The sequence below is a fragment of the Hyla sarda genome, chromosome 1, assembly GCF_029499605.1.
Source record: "Hyla sarda isolate aHylSar1 chromosome 1, aHylSar1.hap1, whole genome shotgun sequence".
NCBI lineage: Eukaryota > Metazoa > Chordata > Amphibia > Anura > Hylidae > Hyla > Hyla sarda.
In genome coordinates, this window is record NC_079189.1 from 581,668,075 (window position 1) to 581,691,544 (window position 23,470).

Sequence of the window (23,470 nt, forward strand, 5' to 3'; positions counted from 1 at the left end):
TTATTTGGGAAATCCCTCAAGAATATATTTTTTTATATTTTACTACTTTTGGATAATAAAAATACTTAAAAACTAATTGTTTGTTTAACGTTCAAGAAATGTAGAAATTGAAGGCGGCACTCACCAGGTTCAGGGAAATGAATCTTCTTTAATGCAAAGACGGTGCAGGAAGACAGGGACGCCGGGTGACCCAGCACGGTCACAGCTGTATCATGCCTCTGCACGTCATCAGACCGTCACATCCACTGGGGGGTGATCTGAGAATCTCCACCAGGGGGTGGTTGTTCCTGTAACAGCTCATGTGTGAATACATTTAAAAAAACATGTTAAAAGAATAAAAGAAACAAACTGGGTACAAAACACTGTGGTAAGTTAAATGAATCATATAAAGATACTCAAGTCTAGTTTGTCATTTAAACCGAGGTTCCTTTGCGCATTAGGACGCATTATTTAGCAAGCCTCGGTTTGTAACAGTGCTCTGCGTCTATCTGAACCGTCCCTCGGATACACCCTTTCAATGCCCAAGAATTTTAATGAACGAGGGTCTCCTGCATGATCTTTGGTAATATGATCTAATACTCGGGGGGATCCTTTCTTAGACTTTAGGGAATAAATGCGTTCACAAAATCTGTAGTGTAACGGTCTTGTAGTGATACCGATGTAAAATCGACCACATGCGCACAACAGACCGTACACCACAAACTTCATTCTGCAACAACAAAAATTGTTACTGTTACGCCGAGCGCTCCGGGTCCCTGCTCCTCCCCGGAGCGCTCACGGCGTCTCTCTTCCTGCAGCGTCCCGGTCGGTCCCGCTGACCGGGAGCGCTGCACTGACATGGCCGTCGGGGATGCGATTCGCACAGCGGGACGTACCCGCTCGCGAATCGCATCCCAAGTCACTTGCCCGTCCCGGTCCACTGCTGTCATGTGCTGGCGCGCGCGGCTCCGCTCACTAGGGCGCGCGCGCGCCGGCTCTCTGAGACTTAAAGGGCCAGTGCACCAATGATTGGTGCCTGGCCCAATTAGCTTAATTGGCTTCCACCTGCTCCCTGGCTATATCTGCTCACTGCCCCTGCACTCCCTTGCCGGATCTTGTTGCCTTGTGCCAGTGAAAGCGTTTAGTGTTGTCCAAAGCCTGTGTTACCTGAACTCCTGCTATCCATCTTGACTACGAACCTTGCCGCCTGCCCCGACCTTCTGCTACGTCTGACCTTGCCTCTGCCTAGTCCTTCTGTCCCACGCCTTCTCAGCAGTCAGCGAGGTTGAGCCATTGCTAGTGGATACGACCTGGTTGCTACTGCCGCAGCAAGACCATCCCGCTTTGCGGCGGGCTCCTGTGAACACCAGTAGCCTCCTAGAACCGGTCCACCAGCACGGTCCACGCCAATCCCTCGCTGACACAGAGGATCCACTACCTGTAAGCCGAATCGTGACAGTAGATCCGGCCATGGATCCCGCTGAGGTGCCGCTGCCAAGTCTCGCTGACCTTCCCACGGTGGTCGCTCAGCAATCGCAGCAGATTGCCCAACAAGGACAGCAGCTGTCGCAGTTGACCGCCATGTTACAGCAACTTCTGCCTCTGCTACAGCAGCAACCATCTCCTCCGCCAGCTCCTGCACCTCCTCCGCAGCGAGTGGCCGCTCCTAGCCTCCGCTTGTCCCTGCCGGACAAATTTGATGGGGACTCTAGACTCTGCCGTGGATTTTTGTCTCAATGTTCCCTGCATATGGAGATGTTGTCGGACTTGTTTCCTACAGAACGGTCTAAGGTGGCGTTCGTAGTGAGCCTTCTTTCAGGAAAGGCCTTGTCTTGGGCCACACCGCTCTGGGACCGCAATGATCCTGCCACAGCCACAGTCCAGTCCTTCTTCGCTGAAGTCCGGAGTGTCTTCGAGGAACCAGCCCGAGCTTCTTCTGCCGAGACTGCCCTGCTGAACCTGGTCCAGGGTAATTCTTCAGTGGGCGAGTACGCCATCCAATTTCGTACTCTTGCTTCCGAATTATCATGGAATAACGAGGCTCTCTGCGCGACCTTTAAAAAAGGCCTATCCAGTAGCATCAAGGATGTGCTGGCCGCACGAGAGATTCCTGCCAACCTGCAAGAACTTATCCATTTGGCCACCCGCATTGACATGCGTTTTTCTGAGAGACATCAGGAGCTCCGCCAGGAAAAAGACTTAGATCTCTGGGCACCTCTCCCACAGCATCCTTTGCAATCTACGCCTGGGCCTCCCGCCGAGGAGGCCATGCAAGTGGATTGGTCTCGTCTGACCCAGGAAGAGAGGAATCGCCGTAGGGAAGAAAATCTTTGTCTGTACTGTGCCAGTACCGAGCATTTCTTGGTGGATTGCCCTATTCGTCCTCCACGTCTGGGAAACGCACGCACGCACCCAGCTCACGTGGGTGTGGCGTCTCTTGGTTCAAAATCTGCTTCTCCACGTCTCACGGTGCCCGTGCGGATTTCTCCTTCAGCCAACTCCTCCCTCTCAGCTGTGGCCTGCTTGGACTCTGGTGCCTCTGGGAATTTTATTTTGGAGTCTTTGGTGAATAAATTCTGCATCCCGGTGACCCGTCTCGTCAAGCCGCTCTACATTTCCGCGGTCAACGGAGTCAGATTGGATTGCACCGTGCGTTACCGCACAAAACCCCTCTTGATGTGTATTGGACCCCATCACGAAGTGATTGAGTTCTTCGTCCTTCCCAACTGTACCTCTGAGGTCCTCCTCGGTCTGCCATGGCTCCGGCTTCATTCTCCCACCCTTGACTGGACCACCGGGGAGATCAAGAACTGGGACTCTGCTTGCCATAGGAAGTGCCTCTCCCCCCCTCCCAGTCCCGTCAGGCAAGCCTCAGTGCCTCCTCATGGTCCCCGACCTGGTGACGCCGTTACGCCGAGCGCTCCGGGTCCCTGCTCCTCCCCGGAGCGCTCACGGCGTCTCTCTCCCTGCAGCGTCCCGGTCGGTCCCGCTGACCGGGAGCGCTGCACTGACATGGCCGTCGGGGATGCGATTCGCACAGCGGGACGTACCCGCTCGCGAATCGCATCCCAAGTCACTTGCCCGTCCCGGACCCCTGCTGTCATGTGCTGGCGCGCGCGGCTCCGCTCTCTAGGGCGCGCGCGCGCCGGCTCTCTGAGACTTAAAGGGCCAGTGCACCAATGATTGGTGCCTGGCCCAATTAGCTTAATTGGCTTCCACCTGCTCCCTGGCTATATCTGCTCACTGCCCCTGCACTCCCTTGCCGGATCTTGTTGCCTTGTGCCAATGAAAGCGTTTAGTGTTGTCCAAAGCCTGTGTTACCTGAACTCCTGCTATCCATCTTGACTACGAACCTTGCCGCCTGCCCCGACCTTCTGCTACGTCTGACCTTGCCTCTGCCTAGTCCTTCTGTCCCACGCCTTCTCAGCAGTCAGCGAGGTTGAGCCGTTGCTAGTGGATACGACTTGGTTGCTACTGCCGCTTTGCGGCGGGCTCTGGTGAACACCAGTAGCCTCCTAGAACCGGTCCACCAGCACGGTCCACGCCAATCCCTCGCTGACACAGAGGATCCACTACCTGTAAGCCAAATCGTGACAGTTACATTTAATGTCTATCCCTCCTATTTTGATAATTTTTCCACACAGGATGTATGATCCATACATTCTGTAAATGTAATGATTTATGTTGCTGCAAAACGATGTTTGTGGTGTACGGTCTGCTGTGCAGCACTGTGAGCACTGCAAAAAACGTAAGCTCGCTGGATAATGCGCACTAACGCGCAAGGGAACCTCGGTTTAAATGACAAACTAGACTTGAGTATCTTTATATGATTAATTTAAAGGGGTTATCCAGGAAAAAACTTTATATATATATATATATATATATATATATATATATATATATATATATATATAAATTCCTGGAATACCCCTTTAACTTACCACAGTGTTTTGTACCCAGTTTGTTTCTTTTATTCTTTTAACATGTTTTTAAATGTATTCACGCATGAGCACTGAGTTACAGGAACAACCACCCACTGGTGGAGCTTCTCAGGCATTTACCATGTGACCCTCCAGTGGACGTGATGGTCTGATGAAGTGCATAGAGGCACCATACAACTGTGACTGCGCTGGTCACCCGGCGTCCCTGTCTTTCTGTATTTTATGTATGACACTGCACCGTCTTTGCATTAAATAAAGAAGATTTGTTTCCCTGAACCTGGTGAGTGCCGCCTTCAATTTCTACATTTCTTGCACGTTGAATATTGTTACGTCCAGGCTGAGCACCCCCGTGTGTGGTATGAACATCTACACCTGGCTCCCACATTCACTTTATTATGAAGTAAAAGCTGTGCCGAACGCTGTTTCTCCTGTACAAGCAAACTGTTTGTTTTGTGTCACCAAAGCTTTTGTTTTTATACTTTCAATGGAGCTTCATAAGCACTTAAGATGGGTTGTCATTTTCATTGGAATCCCTTAGGAGTAGACAGGACTTATTTCTTCACTCTACTTATTTTAAGAAGAGAGTTGAGCAAAAAATAACCACATTGGAATTTTGATTTTATGGTGTTAAATGTATGGGATGAATTACCCATGGGTACTGTTGTGGCAAGACTAACTATTGGTTGTTTTTCAATATTTTTATAAAGCATTTTCCTAGAGTGAAAGGTTTATTTTCCTTTAGAATTTTCTTTTATACTTTTAAAAACTCTAAGATAATAATAATAATTATTATTATTAGCATTATTATTATTATGTTATTTATCTTTTTGAGTTCCACTGTGGGACTTGACAATGCAATTTTTTTTAATCTATTCTACTAAACACTGCAATACTTCTATTTATGCTCTGTTAGTGTAAAACTCATGTAGGGAGCAAATAGTCATGAATACATAAATGGCAGATTTGAAGGCCTCCTTTAGGTTCCCTAGTACTAAAGAAACCTATCGGTACCCCAGGATCATGTCACAAGGTTCCAATGGGGAGAAAGATGGAGCTTCCTCTCCCCTCTGTCCATCTTCTTACGTGCCATGGTTGCTACTGAAAGTGAAGGCTACATGGGTCAATTCCAATAATAATTGTCCATCTGACAGTTGGGGAGGAGGCAATCGGAAAACAAGAGAGCTTGTCCCAACCCGGACCATAGGTGAGATTTTAAGCTATTTATTTGACAATGATCCTTCCAGTTCGTGAATACGAATTGAAGATTTCATAACCACCTTACTGTCCCCCTTTATGAGTAGAGAACGTAACCTTGCGTGCCACCGCTTTATCTAAACCCCTGTTTCTACGACAGCCAAGAAAGGTTATGATGACTTTATTCCGCCCCCCGGCCCAGTAGATTTACACCCTGGTGCGCTCAGCCCATAATTTTTTCATACAGCTTTTGCATACCATAAACAATAAGTAAACCCCACAGCGGAGCCTTCCACATTACACACAATATATACATCAAAGTCATCTCCCAAAGGTCACCAGTAAGAATAACCCACATGCATTTAATTTCTTTTTCATGTTCTTTTCAGGCTAGAGGCTTCATCCTAGTGATAAATGGACACAAATAGCCTGGAGATGATTCAATAGAAACAATTCCAGGCCATGCACAATTGCTTAAAATTCCATAAATGTATTTTTTCTGCGTCATTTAGAACATAAGAAATCCATCAGCTTTCTTGAAAATAAAAAATGGCTGCCCCCACAGAGTTGACTTAAAGGAGACCAGGCAGACAAAAAAAAGAATAATACATGTGTAACAACTGTTGTTCTTAGATATTTATGCTGAGATTTCACTGATCGTAGCTACGGGCCTAAAGCCTGAGGCTGTACTACTGAGAGATTCTGATGACTTCTGATTGTCAGGTGCAGTGTAGTCACAGAAACCGTGTAGCACTGATTCAACAGCATCTACATCTCGCTTAGCTTGATCTCTGATAGTTATGGGTGTAGATCAGTGGTCTTAGACTGTGGCCCTTCATGTTGCAAAACTTCAACTCACAGGAGATGCCCCTTGTGATGTCACATCCCGCCCCCTCAATGCAAGTCTATGAGAGGTCCCATAGACTTGCATTAAGAGGGGGGGTGTGATGTCCCAGAGGGAGTGTGGCCGTGACGTCACAAGCCTTCAGCACCGCATCATCAATCATCCGGCACGGAATGAAGTTCGCTCCATGCACCAAATGACTGGTGTGCCGCAGCGGAGATCGCGGGGAGTCCCCAGTGGCAGGACCCCTGTGATCTGACATCTTATCCCCTATCCTTTGGATAGGGGATAAGATGTCTAGGGGAGGAGTACCCCTTTAGGGGTAGGGTCACATGTGTTGCACATTGGCTGCTGCATATTCTCCTACCCATTGAAGTCAAGGGATAACAAAATAGGCAGCTGCTTTGAGTAGGAAAATACGCAGCAGCAAATACACAGCAAAATACGGTAAGTGTGACCCAACCCTTAGGGAACTGAGCTGCAATACCACAAACAACCTGAGAACAAGGGTAACTTTGTTTCTGGAAGAAAACAGCTATGGTTTTCCTAATCCGGGAGAACTTTAGGAATAGAAGTAAGGGAGTAATATTGCATCCGTCGGTAGAGTATCGCCACTGACTCCATAGACAAAGGGCTCTCCTTTTAACTATGAAATATGTAGCAGAGTTGAAATGTGCGTGCAACTACAGTAAGCTAATGCAGTAGCTTTACCTGCATTTCTATACAAAACCTTGCTATACAAAGATGGAAATAAGGTGCGCCAAATGACAAACGTGGCTCATCTACATCAGCCCCTTTTTTTTCGGTTTCGCATAGATCACATCTGTATTAAGATCAAACCCGAGGGACAATTTCACTTTAATTTCCCTTCCCTCGCCTTCCAGTCATTTGAGGAATTCGCTTCCCAGTAATAACTCCACAGAAAAAAAAAACATTAAAAGAAACCGCTCTGGAAATGTTAATGTAAAATAATACGCAATCGGAGCCAGATCAAATTCTTCCATAGGCTTATAAACTTCTCTTAAACCTGGTTTGCTTGAAATGCAGATGATTATTTTAGTAGCTTAAGGGAATTTTCACTTGTGAAGGAAAAGTATGGAATTTATGTCAGATCTATAATGCAGTCAGCTTAACACTCCATCAAACATTTTCAATTTACTTGAAAGCGGACTAAACCAAATCACTTATATAGCCGTGTTTATGATTATTATAGAGGGATGACAGGACGCACCGAAGGAATCTAGCATCTTATCTTAGGATTAGGCAGAAGGAGAACATGCTGTTTTTACATGCAGAAACCCTGACTGGAGGCCATAAAATATTTATGAAACCAAAGGGAACCAAATGATTTCCAGTGAATATAATACAACGTAAGAAAAAGTTACACCTCAATGACTTTGACGTGTTAATGTGGAGAACAAAAAAAAACATCCTAGAAGCTTTTCGTACAGCTGGCAAGATGGGGCAAGGTGATTGTTGATTGTCCTGGGGGTAAATAAAAGGGGCGCCTGTTGTGGGTGACATTGTGGGAAATTAAAAAGGTTGTCATCTGGGTGAGAATGTGGGTAGAACGGCATAAAGCGCCATGTTGGAGATTGGCAGTGGCATACATAGAAGATAGGGTGCCCCATAGCATATACTGAAATTGTCCTACTATTACTTCACCTGATTTTGCCCCCAGGACAAAAAGGTCTGGTGTATAATTTGGTATTCCAGTGTAATACCAAAAGAAAAAGTAATGGGACAAACCAAGATAGGGCCCACTCTCTCCAAGGGCCTGATAGCAGATGTATGGTCTGACACTATGAACCCAGGAGATTTTTCTTTCCCACCAGTGAAAACATGTGCACATCCATTTCCTCCTTGCCTTGCATGTTTTATATTCTACACACTTATGGTTTTTATTAAACTCATTCAATGACTGTATGTTGTAAAGGTACGGATCTAGAACAAAACTGTGTATCATGGTAAAGCACGTTATTGTTGAGCTTAAGCCAGACCCCCCCGTATCATATTCAGCAATATGGTAGAGTTGCCATTCGGCATGGTGGCAGCAGATCATCGCATTTAGCATTTTCTAATCTCAATCAAACATGGTGAAAGGGAACCATGGCGGACTGTCCATGCATTCAGTGTTGTGCCCCATTTAAACCTATAGGGTATTGGATGGGATGGTGGTTTTCCCATCCTGAACAGCTCTGGATCACCATATGTGAACCCAACATTGGTTACGTGGGGTGAAATTTTTTTTATCCAGAGAGTGAAAGTCAAGTAGAATATTGTAAAAGAATAATAAATATAGATTGGGAAAGCATACTTAAAATTATGTAGGTAATAGAAGGCAGTAGAGTTAAGGCAACAAACACCTTCAACAGATGGTGGCCCAACACTCATACAGCAAAACAGCTATTCCGTTCTCCACATACACATGTGTGCTTGGGTAATCTGTGTTTGCATGTGTTTTCAATGAGAAAAGGGAAGTTACGAGGAAAGTCATGTACTCTTAACACCTGTGGATAGGGGATAAGCGTTTGATCGCAAGGAGTCCAAGTGCTGGGACCCCTGAGATCACCTGCCCGGTGCCCTGGTGCTCTGAAGATTTTTGTTCAGAACACTGGCTTTCTCATGCACTAAGCAGCGTGGTTGACACACTCCCTTCATGCACTGTCTATGGAAGAGCCGTACTCGTGTATCTCCAGCTCTCCCATAGAGATGCATGGAAGGGGATGTTCGTGCATGAGGAGAGCTGGGGCACCGGACAGGAGATTGCAGGGGGGTCTCATCGGTCGGAACCCCTAGGATTAGACACCTTTCTCCTATCCTGTGGATAGGGGATAGTATATTAAAGGAGTAGTCCAGTGCAAAATAACTTATCCCCTATCCAAAGAATAGGGGATAAGTTATAGATCGCGGGGGGTCTGAGCACTGGGGCCCCCCGGGATCTCCTGTACAGGGCCGCGACAGTCTGCAGGAAGTGAAGTTTTGTCCCCAGCAGAAAGCTTCAGCAGACACGCCGTCTCCATGTATCTCTATGGGGTACATGGAGGGGGCGTGTTGGCAACCGCGTCATGTGGGAACGGAACGCCCCCTTTCCAGCATACAGCCTTGGCCCCGTACAGGAGATCCCGGGGGGCCCCAGCACTTGGACCCCCACAATCTATAACTTATCCCCTATCCTTCAGATAGAGGATAAGATATATTGCACTACAGATGTCCTTTAAGTATCGGAGTTCCCTGTTGACCTTTTTCAGACACTTTTTATCAGCCTCGAGATTAAAAAAAGGATTGGTCACCGAAATTCAACATGCCAAATCCTTCTGCTGAAATCATCTTTCAAGGAGATTCAACTCACATCCATAAACAAAAGATCAGCACCCATTTCCAATAAAACTAGTGGCAGCAGACAACTTTGATCCTATAGGTACCTGAAAACTTACAGAGGAGGTCTCAGTCTCTAATCTCAGTCCCATGCAGACTACCTTAGAAAGCTTCATTCATAAACTTCAGTGAGATTGTATGGTATTTGTTTAGGAAATTGGACTTATCTTGAGATAACCCCTCAAGGACCAAGCCCATTTGCACATCTGACCACTGTCACTTTAAGCATTAATAACTCTGGAATGCTTTTACTTATAAATTTGATTCCGAGAATGTTTTTTCGTGACATATTGTACTTTAACATAGTGGTACATTTTCGTCGATACTTACATAATTTCTTGATGAAATGGGAATGGGAATTTTTCAGGGACCAGTTCAGTTTTGAAGTGGATTTGAAGGGCCTTCATATTAGAAATACCCAACAAATGACCCCATTATAAAAACTACACCCCTCAAAGTATACAAAATGACATTCAGAAAGTTTGTTAACCCTTTAGGTGTTTCACAGGAATAGCAGCAAAGTAAAGGAGAAAATTTAAAATCTTCATTTTTTACACTAACATGTAATGGCCGCCGAATCAGGAAGATCGTGAATTGACATGGGGGGGTTGCACGGGGTGCCTGCTGAATGAATTCAGCAGGCATCCCGGTCCGGTCCCCGCTCGGCGAGCGGCAGGGACCGGAATTCCTACGGGCATACAAGTATGCCCTGGGTCCTTAAGTACCAGGACGTCAGGTGTACCTGTATGCCCTTGGTCCTTGGTCCCATCAACAGGATAGGGGATAACTAACTGATTTGTGGGCATCCAAACTTAGGACCCAAAATGACCACGAGAACAGAGATCCACTGTACCCCAAGTGCTCGACCAAAGCTCTGTTGACTCTCTAAGGAACTTCTTAGCAAGGTCTGGAAATCCCATAGACAGTGAGTGGAACTTTGGCAACATTTAATCTTGGGATTAACCCCTTTTACCCAACCAAACAAAAATAGTTGAACACTAATAAGAGGAAAAACCAATGCAACATTACCTGCTTGAGATAAAAGTGACGTATAAGGAACTTTTGGTTCCAGTGCAGACATTGGAGGAGGTAACAAGGGGTTGGCAAAGCTTCGCAGGGGATGTGTCGGCCGGACGCAGGCAGTAGGGATCGTCCGGCTGGGAGCATCCTCATTGCTGGGGTGTTCTGGCTGCGTGTGGGATATCATGGTCGCCTGCTGGGGCTGTTGGGTCTCATTCACTGCCAAAAACAATCAGATGAACATATTTCAGTGACTTTTAGCCTACCATCCAAAAATGTTACAATAATAGAAATAATAATAATATTATAATACTACTACTAGCAATAATAATAATAACATAGAGTAGCTATAAATTATGAGCGCTTTCATTAATTTTCTTTCACTATCTTCAAAATCGGAGCATTTTTTTCTTTTCTCTTTTACTTTTTCTTGGTATAGCTTTATAATTTTTTTGTTACATTATTTAAAGTTTCTTAGGGATAATGTTAGTGTTAATTTGGGTTAATATACAGTATATACATATTTTTTATTCGTTTTTATTAAGTGCAAGTTTTACATGAAGGAAGGTAGCATGTTGGAATCCTAGGTTCAAATCCTACCAAGGACAACATGCAAGTTCACATTTCAGTGATCAGCTTCTTCTCAATGAATATCAAAACTTTTAGCCTTACTTAGTGGTAGAAATTATCTTTCACAATAGACAATACCACCTGGTATTACAAAGGGTTCATGGTAGATGAGGGCCCTGTTACAGATTTAGTACTTGGGTCTTGAACTTTCGATTATGCCTCTAGTTGACTTTGTGTCTTCCGCATGTGTAAAACATTATATGAACCATTAGAAAAAAATAAGTTTTCCCGGTTGGCCCCCCAAGTTGTTTAACTTGAATCGACCCCGCTGGTTTCCCAGTAATTATTAAAACACATTAAAGTAATTGGTGTAAAATGATAGACAAAGCAATTTCTGAGCGGAAATGTGAGGGTGCTGCTCGAATGACTCATAACAGGGCAGTGACTTCACTGCGGAATGAGAAGGAAAATACATAAAATGATGCTTCACGGCCCTGGAGATAATACATCATCCTGGATATTGTTTTGCAGCCCTCACCATAAAGAATTTCATCGTCCCAATGACAATTGATTCTGTTTTATCGTAGTAATATATATGCGCTGTTACTTAATAATAAAACCGCTGCCTGTTAAACAAGCTATTTTTTAACTTTTTTTTTTTGTTAACTTTTGGGAAGATTTCTTTTAAGTATTGAAGGAGCTTTTATGGCTAATTATAAGTCTCTTTATCATGGTTCTGGTTCTATGGGTAATATGAAGCAGTAATGCAGCTAAGCCTGATAATTTCCCTTTATACAGAGTGTGAGTACAGCATGTAAAGCCACTCGTCCTGTTTTATACCTAGTTATAGTTTGAAGATCCATAATATCTTTTCATTCTCTAAATTTACGGAATAAAAAAACAAGACTGCATGGTAGTCTGGTGTACTGCGGATAGACCATTTACAGTACAGGTGGACATATAGACTGATGTGGAAGCCAACACTAGGTTTTGAACCCAAAATCTCTGCAGCAGGTATGTGGATATAGGTCCAGCTCCCTTCCTCAAGCACCATGCGCACGGACTGGCGTGGGCAGCGCCAAGCATGTACAAAATAGAAGAAGAATGTCCAGCGCAGAATAGGTCCAACTTATAGCTTTATTGGTTAAAACCTAGGAAACATGGACGCGTTTCGGCTCAAGGAATGAGCCTTAGTCATACAAAATCTCTGCAGGCACTAACTCTTTCCTCTAAGCTATTAATTGTGCTAGATAGCTACTGTGCTGAGCACATTATCTAGGTCATATTGTCTTTTGGGATTTAAGTTATGCCTTCTTGCTTGGCTCCTCCTCTGGACTTCCTTTATAAGCCTGGCCATTCCACTTCCTCTGGCTGACTACTGACCACAAGTGTCTTCTCCAGACCTCTTGGTTACCCCTGACCACACATGTCTCCACCAAATTGCTGATACCTGTCTACCAACCTCTGACCACACGTGTCTCCACCATATTGCTGATACCTGTCTACTGATCACTTATGTCTCCACCATATTGTTGATACCTGTGTAACAACCACTGCTGAATGCTGAGTACAACTTATTTCTACTATGCTCCCTGTATCCAGTGTTGTTACTGCTACTGAACTCTGATCATGACTCCAGACCATTACAGTGGGCTTGGTACATCGTGTTGACCTAAGAAAATATACCCAAGTTATATCAAGCCAAGGGTAAAAAGATGAAGTAGGTCGGGGTCAACTGTACACTCTGCTGCCCAAGGGACTAAATGAAGCTGGTATCAGCTCAATTCTTCAACAATTAACCATGTGTTTAGTTGTAAACTTATACTCTCTCTGAAATATAATGTATGGAAGATCGTCATTCATTTTATGAATTATTCAAAGATATACATTTTTGTTTAGTTTTTTAGCTATAATAGTATTACCAGATGTTAAATTTGCTTCTGGGCACTGATACCTGGGGGAGCCCTTCTGTGCCATAAGAAGAAACCAGTATTACCAATGGCTAATGGAGCCATGTCCTCATGTTGCATTGGGGCCAAAAAGCTTCACGTTCTGCCTCTATATGGCAGAGTAGGTAAGTTAAGATAGCATATATTTCTTTTCTTTTTTTTCAAATATTGTTATTTTATTTCCAAATGTATAATAGAAGACAGGTAAGAAGTCATGGGCAAAACAAGCATAATAGAATTCTTATTTTGGAGTGCTTCAAAAACTGTAAAATATCCTTCAGATATGCAAAAAGAAAGATTAATGTTATTGACTATAGAGTTAAATTGTGGGTAGGGTACAGAGAATATTGAAATGCCTACATAACCAAAGAACATAATGTACAGTACAGTAAATATGAATTATTTGCATTAAAGGGTACCTCTCATCAAATAAACTTTTGATATATTTTAGATTAATGAATGTTGAATAACTTTCCAATAGCATGTTAATGAAAAATATGCTTCTTTCTATTGTATTTTTCCCGATCAGTCCTGTCAGCAAGCATTTCTGACTCATGCTCGAGTCCTAAACACTTAGAGCTGCCAGCCTGCTTTGTTCACAGCCAAACAGGCTGTGAACAAAGCAGGCTGGCAGCTCTGAGTGTTCTCCTTTGTGAACAAAGCAGACTGGCAGCTCGTAGTGTTTAGGACTCCAGCATGAGTCTGAAATGCTTGCTGCCAGTACTGGTAGGGAGACCCCTAGTGGTCATTTCTTCAAAGTGGAAAATTACATAGAAAGAAGCAGATTTTTTAATAACATGCAATTGTGAAGTTATTCTGCATACATTAATCTATAATATATCAAAAGTTTTTTTGATGAGAGGTACCCTTTAACAATGGGGAAACATCTTCCTTGTCCGTAAAGCAGTTTTTCCCAACAGGGTGCCTCCAGCTGTTGCAAAACTACAACTCCCAGCATACCCGGACAGCCAAAGGCTGGAAGATGTAGTTTTGCAACAGCTGGAGTCACCCTGGATGGGAAACACTGCCGTAGAGCAACACACTCATGTTTCCATTGTTCACTACATTACAAGATGCATTCAAAGCGGACCAGGTAGTTTAGATTATGGTAATGCAGAACATTTGTGCACTCCCTTATTTTGAGAGGGTTTAATAATAATAATAATATATATATATATATATATATATATATATATATATATATATATGTATATATATATATACATATATATATATATATATATATATATATATATTTTATTTGTATTTCTATTTTGTATGCTTTAGAGTATTGTTTTTTCTTATGGAGGCTGCCAAGGGTGTCTGCTTAGGATGTCTTATAGGCCATGTTCCTTGTGAAATGCTAGCCCTCGAATGCCACCTATGTCTGGACCACTAAAAAGTCTAAGAGAGTCTAAAGAGGAGAAAAATCCCAAGTTCATGACACAATCCACCAGTGATTTAAAGGGGTACCCCGCCCATAGACATCTTATCCCTATCCATAAGATGGGGGATACAATGTCTGATGCCATACCCCCTGCGATTTCATGGCAGGCACCGCAGAGTTCCGTACAAGGAAGCTTGGAGCTTCCATGTTCAAGAAGTCAAGCCACGCCCCCTCTGTTCATGTCTATGGGAGGAGGCGTGACGGTACATAGCTGTCACGGCTCCTACCATAGACATGAATGAAAGGGGCGTGATGGCTGTGATCACCTGCCATGCAGCACGGAGCGGAGTTCGCTCCATGTGCCAGATGATTGGGGTGCCACGCCGAAGATTGTGGAGGGGGGGGGTCCCAGAGGCCAGACCCCACCGAGATCAGACATCTAAGGTGTTTAGGTGCGGAGTACCCCTTTAATGAATCACAAACAGATTTAATTACATATACCAAGGCAGAACACCCAACACCCGAAAGGCTGCACCATCCTTATTATGTCTACTTGGTGGTTAAGCACACAACAGAATAAGGTTAGTGGGTCAGTGCGTCCCCTGGGGGGGATCTTTACTACCTATCCTTATCATTGTACTAGACAGGGGAGCTCTGTTTCTTTTTTTGGATATAAACTAAAAAAAATTATAATGCGGCCTGGCCGGAGTACTCTGTATTTGTAAAATCCTTTGTAATATCCGTAACAAGATTTTGAAATGAATGTCTTTCAGTCTGCCATATGTAGGGTTTGCCTCTAGATTTCGTAGTGGCGTATGTGCGGTACATGTTGATTTTCACTTTAAAGTTAAATTATCTCCCATCTTCTGTGCAGTTCTTGGCGGCCTGTCTATTAACAACACCTTGAGAGTCTTTCAAAAGCACTTGAAAGAAGCCAGCGCTCCTCTCTGACAAAATAACAAAAGTAATTTGTGACAGCGCCACAAAACCCGGCAGAACCCAATTTTTTTGTTCCTGTCTTACAATATTTTCTCTTGTTGAGCTTTGTAGTCTTTAAGGTGTTTGCGGTAACAATCACTACTATCAAAACAAAGGCGGATCAGCCTTTTGAAAAGCAATTTGCTTGCTGTAAAAATGTTATATAGTTTGCAGAGCTGTTTGCTTCCAAGGCCGGCTGAGTATTTTACCATACAACTTTGAAGTATTCTTCTTTTGAAGGTGTAATGTGTCATAAGAGCAGCCGTAGAAGGCAACGCTCGTATCATCTCCTGACTCTTCATGCCTTTGATGCGAACGCAGAACCGGGAACTTTTCACAGTCTATTAAAAAGTCTGATCTAGCTTGTTTCCTATGTCAGCCAACCCAACCAGCAAAATGAATGGTTAATGCAAATTAATAGGAACATCCAATAACGTGCATAAAGGATATTGTAGCTACTAACTTTACCCGGTTCCTGTGCCGAAATCCAACGATAGAAAAAAAAAGTTTACCTACCAAATGCTTCCTCTCCTTCTCTTGGCTCTTGCTGAGGCCTTGCTGGTTCGATTTGCAACACTCCTGTCCATGCTGCATAGAAGTGTCTAGTTGCCAAGGCTATGGCACCAGAAGATGATGTCAGACCTGGTGGCCTATTCAAAGGGGTCTTGTCCCACAATGCATCGTCTGCTTATTAAAATACTTACCTTATCTGGTTCCTGTTCCTGTAAAGTGATATTGACTACTGATGTTCCAGATTCCCGATGCTGCCTTACCTTTTAGATCTTTGTTTCTCAAGCGCGGTCCTCAAGTCCCCCCAACAGGTCATGTGTTCAGGATTTCCTTAATCTTTCACAGGTGATATAATTATGGCCCGTACATCAGGCATCACCACAGTCATATCACCTGTGAAATACTAAGGAAATCCTGAAAACATGACCTGTTGGGGGTCTTGAGGACCGTGCTTGAGAAACACTGTTTTATCTGCCCTATCCTTGTTGTGCTACAGTCCTGACTATACTCTAGTCTAATTCCCTGGACTTAGACATTCTGACTGCTCTTTTTTTTGTTGGCTACAATGCTGACTAAGCTAATACTGCAATATGGGACTCTTACTGCACACCTCCTTGTGGGTACTAGTGGACAAAACTAGAGGAGCCTTAGGGCTCTGTATGTCAGTCTACTTGAAATGAAACAGATTGTGCTATTCGAGATTCCACATTTCTCGTATGAGAACTTAATAAAAAAAAAAGGGATCAAAAGAGTAGCCTGTAGCTGTCATGGGGCCTACAGAGAAGGAAGGTCCAATGCCACAAATGAACTACCACTTCTCTATCTGGGTCTTGAAATGTGGGCAAATACAAATGGTTTGTAGCTGCCCTAGGAGTCATCTTGTCCTTCTCCTGCACAAAAACTTTAAAAATTAAGGTAATGGGCCATTGGGTTGGACAGGTATTAAAGTGTTCACAGCTGCCCATCTAGCCCCTTATGGGGAAATCGATTTACTTCATTCACATCCAATAGTTTATTCACATCTTTTCATCAGACCAACCCAAGAAATTATCTTTGAACTGCAAAAACTTTAGAAAAGCACAGAAATAAATTCCAAAACTAGTCTAGTAGCCATAGAGGGTGCACTCACACCTTGACCATGATGTCTTAAGGAGGGCCCAAGAAGACCGTGATACTCATCGGTATGTGGGAAGTGGATGCCCTGGTACATATCATGCACAAGAACCAAGAACTTCCGTTTTGGTTTCCCACCATTCTTTTCTCTCAAATCCTCCATGATTCTTTGCTCCTCTAATCCTGAACTTCATATTTGATCCAATCTCATATTTCTTTTATGATTTGATGCCATTTGGACCTTACAAAATCTCTACACCAAGATTATTTTTGTGTTAATATGTAAACGAAAAAATATTCAAGCAATAATTTCAGCAAGGAACCATAAGCATCCCCCTCCTTCACCAAAACCCCCCCCAAAAAATTGGAAAAATAATATGTAAAGCAGCTTGTTTATATGCCACCTGGTGTCACCTGACCAGGTGGCATAAAAATTAGCTACTTTACATATTCTTTTCCCCAGAATTTCTAGTGAAATACTAAAAGGCTTTAAAATCTCCATACACCTCTAAAATGCTTTTCCTCAGGAGTACCAATACCCCTTTGAAGAAAAATTGGAGGTATGCCTTAAAGGAGATCTGTAGCCCTAGACACTTATCCCCTATCGGCAAGACAAAATAGGGATAAGTGTCTGACCGCGGAGGTCCAAATGCTGGGACCCCTCCGCGATCTCCTGTATGCGGCCCCAGCTCTGCCGCGGCTCTCCCGTGCAAGAGGCGTAATGCTGCAGCATGACGCCACGGCCAACACGCCCCCTCCATGTATCTCTATGGGAGAGGCAGAGATGCAGCGTTTGTGTATCCCTGTCTCTCCCAAAGAGCTGTATGGAGGGGGCAATGTCGGGTCCTGAGTACTCATTAAACATAACCTCACATTTCATACCGCAAAGTTTTCAATTTTTTTTTTTTTTTGTCTTACCTCTACTTGGTCCGAATCCCCGATCCACTGAAAGAGTAGGGAAAGGAACAGGACGCAGCGTAAACTGCGGATGAGGATATACACAGGTCGGTGATGGAAGTATTCCCGGGTACTGGGCGCTTTCTAACGTGGGCACTGGTATGGCACTGACAACAGCTGTAATAGGAAGAAGAAACCATCTTGTAGCACAACACAGCACGTAATACAAGCTTTAAGTCACATAAACGACATTCATGTATAGTATTATAGTATCTAAGCCACCAAGAAATATTAGTGTCAATGGAACCTTTAAAGGGGAACTCTGGTGGAAAACTTTATTTCTTTTTTTTTTTTTTATCAACTGGTGCCAGAAAGTTAAACAGATTTGTAAATTACTTCTATAAAAAAATCTTAATCCTTTCAGTACTTATTAGCTGCTGAATACTACAGAGGAAATTATTTTCTTTTTGGAACACAGAGCTCTCTGCTGACATCACGAGCACAGTGCTCTCTGGTAACACCTCTGTCCATTTTTGGAACTGTCCATAGCAGCATATGTTTTCTATGGGGATTTTCTACTACTATGGACAGTTCTTAAAATGGACAGAGGTGTCAGCGGAGAGCACTGTGGTCATGATGTCAGCAGAGAGCTCTGTGTTCCAAAAATAAAAGAATTTCCTCTGTAGTATTCAGCAGCTAATAAGTACTGGAAGGATTAAGATTTTTTAATAGAAGTCATTTACAAATCTGTTTAACTTTCTGGCACCAGTTGATTAAAAAAAAAGTTTTCCACCGGAGTACCCCTTTAAAGCTAATGCAGTGAATCCTCACAATGTAAATATGATGTAAATAAAGTGCAGAATCCTACAGGCACATATACAGTGGTCCCTCAAGTTACAATATTAATTGGTTCCAGGACAACCATTGTATGTTGAAACCATTGTATGTTGAGACAATCACTCTATGGAAACCTGGTAATTGGTTCTGAAGCCCCAAAATGTCATCCAAAAATAGGAAAAAGTGAGGATTAAAGAAAAATAAGTAGATAACTAATATATATAAAGCAAATCCTTACATACAGTAATAAAGATCTGCTGGGAGCTGTAATCACTGTCTATGTCAGCGTTTCCCAACCAGGGTGCCTCCAGCTGTTGCAAAACTACAACTCCCAGCATGCCCGGACAGCCAAAGGCTGTCCGGGCATGCTGGGAGTTGTAGTTTTGCAACAGCTGGAGGCACCCTGGTTGGGAAATGCTGGTCTAGGTAGAGGACAGGAGCTTCTTCAGGGCCCTGTACAGTGCACGCAGTGTCCTAAAAATTTAAAATGGAGCCGCCCTCACCTGGTGTCCAAAGGAGCAGCTTACCCTGGAACAGGTAAAGAGTACAGAACATGTGATACCTTCCTGTACTGTAGGGGGCACTACCAGACAGCCAGTCAGTGCATGCACTTCAGTAATACAGAGGTTTTACCAGTGAATGCCCATTCTGATTGGTCGGTTCTTTCAGCCATTGACACGTTTCACAGATCTGGACTGTCCGTACATTGTATGTTGAGTCTGGTTTCAACTTACAATGGTCCAGAATAGACCATTGTATGTTGAAACTATTGTATGTTGAGGCCATTGTAAGTTGAGGGATCACTGTATATATATATATATATATATATATATATATATATATATATATACATATATATATTGTCAATCAATATTATATTACCTCTTTTTTTTTTTTTTTTTCTAGGCCATTATTCCACAACCGGATCTAATTGAAAATCTGCAGCGAAAATTCCGCAGGTTGTCGGCAATTGAATCTGAATGTGACACTAATGTTAAGAGTTTGGAAGTCTTGAATGTTAAAACAAATCATGTTGAGTTTTTACAACTCCGCAGTCCTATATCACAGAAGCAATTTACTGTGCGCTGTCAGGTTTTATATGCAGAGAACGAATGCCTTAACATTGGGAAAAAGAGATAAACAAAACAGATTTGGCCTCCGCCTGCCACTATATTTCCATGTGATATTGTTCGCATTGTCTCCTACAATGCACTTGCTGAAATGTATTACCGGAGGAGAAGGGGAGAAAATTGCATTATCCTAAGTTATTGTCGCCGGCGTGTCAACATGAAAACTATTTTCTATTCACACCCGTTATTATTAGTCTTTTGAATGACAAGGTTTTGAAATATTATTTGTTTGTTTTTTATGTGTATTTCATGACACATTATATAATCACATCACTTATGATACACCCAGCGTCAGGCTAGGGCTTAAAGAAGGACTCTAGGGTGTTGTTTTTTTACCCATATCATGCACACTGGCCCTGTGATCACCAGTCTGACCCACAGAAGATCCCAGTGGTTAAGGGGGTACTCCGGTGGAAAAAAAATGTTCTTAAATCAACTGGTGCCAGAAAGTTAAACAGATTTGTAAATTACTTCTATTAAAAAAATCTTAATCATTCCAGTGCTTATTAGCTGCTGAATACTACAGAGGAAATTATTTTCTTTTTGGAACACAGAGCTCTCTGCTGACATCACGAGCACAGTGCTCTCTGCTGACACCTCTGTCTATTTTAGGAACTGTCCAGAGCAGCATATGTTTTCTATGGGGATTTTCTTCTACTCTGGACAGTTCTTAAAATGGACAGAGATGTCAGCAGAGAGCACTGTGCTCGTGATGTCAGCAGAGAGCTCTGTGTTCCAAAAGAAAATAATTTCCTCTGTAGTATTCAGCAGCTAATAAGTACTGGAAGGATTAAGATTTTTTTAATGGAAGTCATTTGTTGCTGCTCTGGACAGTTTCTGACACGGACAGGAGTGGCAGCAGAGAGCACTGTGGTCAGGCTGGAAAGAAGCACACAACTTCCTCTGGAGCATACAGTAGCTGATAAGTACTGGAAAGATTAAGATTTTTAACCCCTTAAGAACACAGCCCATTTTGGCCTTAAGGATCAGGAGATTTCGTTTTTGCACTTTTTTTTTTTTTTTCTCCCCTTCTACAAATCATAACCTATATGAGGGCTTGTTGTTTGCGTCACCAATTGTACTTTGTAATGACATCACTTATTTTATAACAAAATCTGTGGCAAAACAAAAACTTACTAGTAGGGTGAAATAAATAAAAAATGCAATTTTGTAAAATTTGTGTTTCTTCTGTTTCTACGCAGTGCACTTTTTGGTAAAAAAATGACACCTTATCATTATTCAGTACATCCATACGATTACAAGGATACCCAATGTATGTAGGTTTTATTTTATTTTACTACCGTATATACTCGAGTATAAGCCGACCCGAATATAAGCCGAGGCCCCTAATTTCACCCCAAAAACCCAGGAAAAGTTATTGACTCGACTATAAGCCTAGGGTGGGAAATACATCATGTCCCCCCATGTAATCATCCAGTCCCCTGTCATCATCACGCTGTCATCATCCCCTCCTTCATCATCACCCTGTCATCATCACCCTGTCATCATCCCACACCACCCCCTTCATCATCACCGCTTGTTAATGTCTGATTTAACAGTGGTCTTCAACCTGCGGACCTCCAGATGTTTCAAAACTATAACTCCCAGCATGCCCGGACAGCCATCGGCTGTCCGGGCATGCTGGGAGTTGTAGTTTTGAAACATCTGGAGTTCTGCAGGTTGAAGACCACTGAGGGCGGAGAGTTCACTCGAGTATAAGCCGAGGGGGGGTGTTTTCAGCACGAAAAATCGTGCTGAAAAACTCGGCTTATACTCGAGTATATACGGTACTTTAAAAAAATCCTAACTACATGCACCAAAATTTGTATGTTTAGTATGTTTTATTTTTCATATACAGGGATGTATAAGGGCTCATTGTTTGCGCCATGGTCTGTCATTTTTATTGGTACCATTTTTGTTTTTTGTTATATATTTTTTATGGAATTTTTCATGACCAAAAATGCGCAATTTAAAATTTGGTATTTTTTTACGTGTACGCCATCAACCGTGCGGTTTAACTAACCTTATATGTTAATAGTTCGGACATTTACACACCTGGCGATTTTTACACATTTTTCTTTTTTTTGTCCCCATAGGGGTCTATACCATGCAATCTTGTGATTGCATATACTATTCAATGCTGAGCTTTTGCTCATTACACATAAAGGCTTTAAATTACTTTTTCAAGGGGTGGGGTGGGGGAGGGTGCTGTTTCTTTTTGTGGGGACCACTAGCTGGCATTGGGAATCTTACAAGCAATGTTTCCTGGGAGATAATATGCAAATTAGATGTCCTCAAGAAGAAAACTGTCTCTTTAAGACCATGTTCAGGTGACGAAAAATTTGCGGAATGTCCGCCGGAAAATACCGAGAGACGTTCAGCACATTCAGAATTCAGTGGGCACTAGGACCGCTAGGAAATGCTCCGTCTCATAGACGGCAAAGCATTTCCGAGCGGAATCCGCAGGAAAAAAAGGCAAGGTTATTCTTTCTGCGGAAGCCAGAATCAGTATTTTGGGAAATTCTGTCATCTGCACAGCGTAGCTAAATCCATTGATACCTGCGGAATTCAGCTCGAAAATTTTGGTGTGCGAACAAAGCCTTATGCCACCTATTAATAGTTAAGGTGAAGTCAGTGTTTGGCCCCAAAAAAAAGGGATTTTAACCAAGCCAGGTTGTCTTTCTAAGGGTGCGTTCACACTGTGGAATATTCAGCGAGCAGAGAATCTTCTTCAGCGGACTGAATTCAGCGAGCGGAGTTTCCGTCTGGCGACCGCCGCCGAAAATACTTGGGCGCTAGGGCCACGGGGCACTGAGCCGTCACCACTGACGGCTATGCAGTGCTCGCGGAATCCACGCAAAGAATGAACATGTTCTTTCTTTGCGCGGAACAGTTTCAGAGACGGAATCGTCTGCCGCTGAAATTCCGCAGTGTGAACGGGTCACTCGGAGACCCATTCACACTAATGTTAGGTTCACACCGCGGAATTCCGCCCGTGGGATTCTGCCGGTGCAATTCCGTGGGAATTCCATAGTGTGAACGTACCCTATGGCTATGTTCACACAAGCGTAAAATGTGCACACTCTGCTGCTGCAGAATTTCTGAGTGGAATTATTTTGCAGAATTCTGCAGGGAAATTCTACCGTGTGAACAGGGGCATAGCTATAGAGGTAGCAGTGGTAGCAGTTGCACCGGGGCCCTGGTGCCTAAAAGGGCCCCAAAATACATCTTCCCCATAAGAGAGCAGTACAATAATTAGCATATGGGGCCCTGTTGCAGATTTTACATCGGGGCCCTGAAGCTACAAGCTACGCCTCTGCGTGTGAACATGGCCTATAGCAGTGTTTCCCAACCAGGGTGCCTCCAGCTGTTGCAGAACTACAACTCCCAGCATGCCCAGACAGCCTTTTGCAACAGCTGGAGGCACCCTGGTTAGGAAACACTGCTCATGGATTCCAAGAGCATCACAGATGAGTGTTGGCCAAAGGACACATTAGATGAGTGATGACCTATTAAATTGTCATTTAAAAAAAAAAAAAAAAGCCAATTTTTTTCTATAAAATATTTTATAATATTTTGTGTCTTCATTTCTACATTTTCTTATTTTTTATCCTAATACTTCCAAAACGATTGAACATTATCCAGTCTTCATGCTTTCTCAAATCAGAATAATTGCTATTCATTTCGCGGGAGAATAGAAAGATTTGTCTCTATTGTCCTTGGCGTGAACTCATAAAAAATTG

The 23,470-nt window shown here is 43.2% G+C and overlaps 1 protein-coding gene across 8 annotated transcripts in view; it reads right to left on the reverse strand.

Annotated features, from left to right (window-relative positions):
* Positions 1-23,470, reverse strand: part of DCC (DCC netrin 1 receptor) — a 533,618-nt gene that overhangs the window by 19,738 nt on the left and 490,410 nt on the right. For all 8 annotated transcript variants that reach the window (XM_056545057.1, XM_056545065.1, XM_056545088.1 and 5 more), the window contains exons 26-27: positions 17,782-17,937; positions 10,366-10,575 (exon numbers count right to left, since the gene is read on the reverse strand). In XM_056545057.1, the coding sequence (XP_056401032.1) occupies positions 10,366-10,575; positions 17,782-17,937 (366 nt within the window). The remainder of the gene's footprint in view (positions 1-10,365; positions 10,576-17,781; positions 17,938-23,470) is intronic.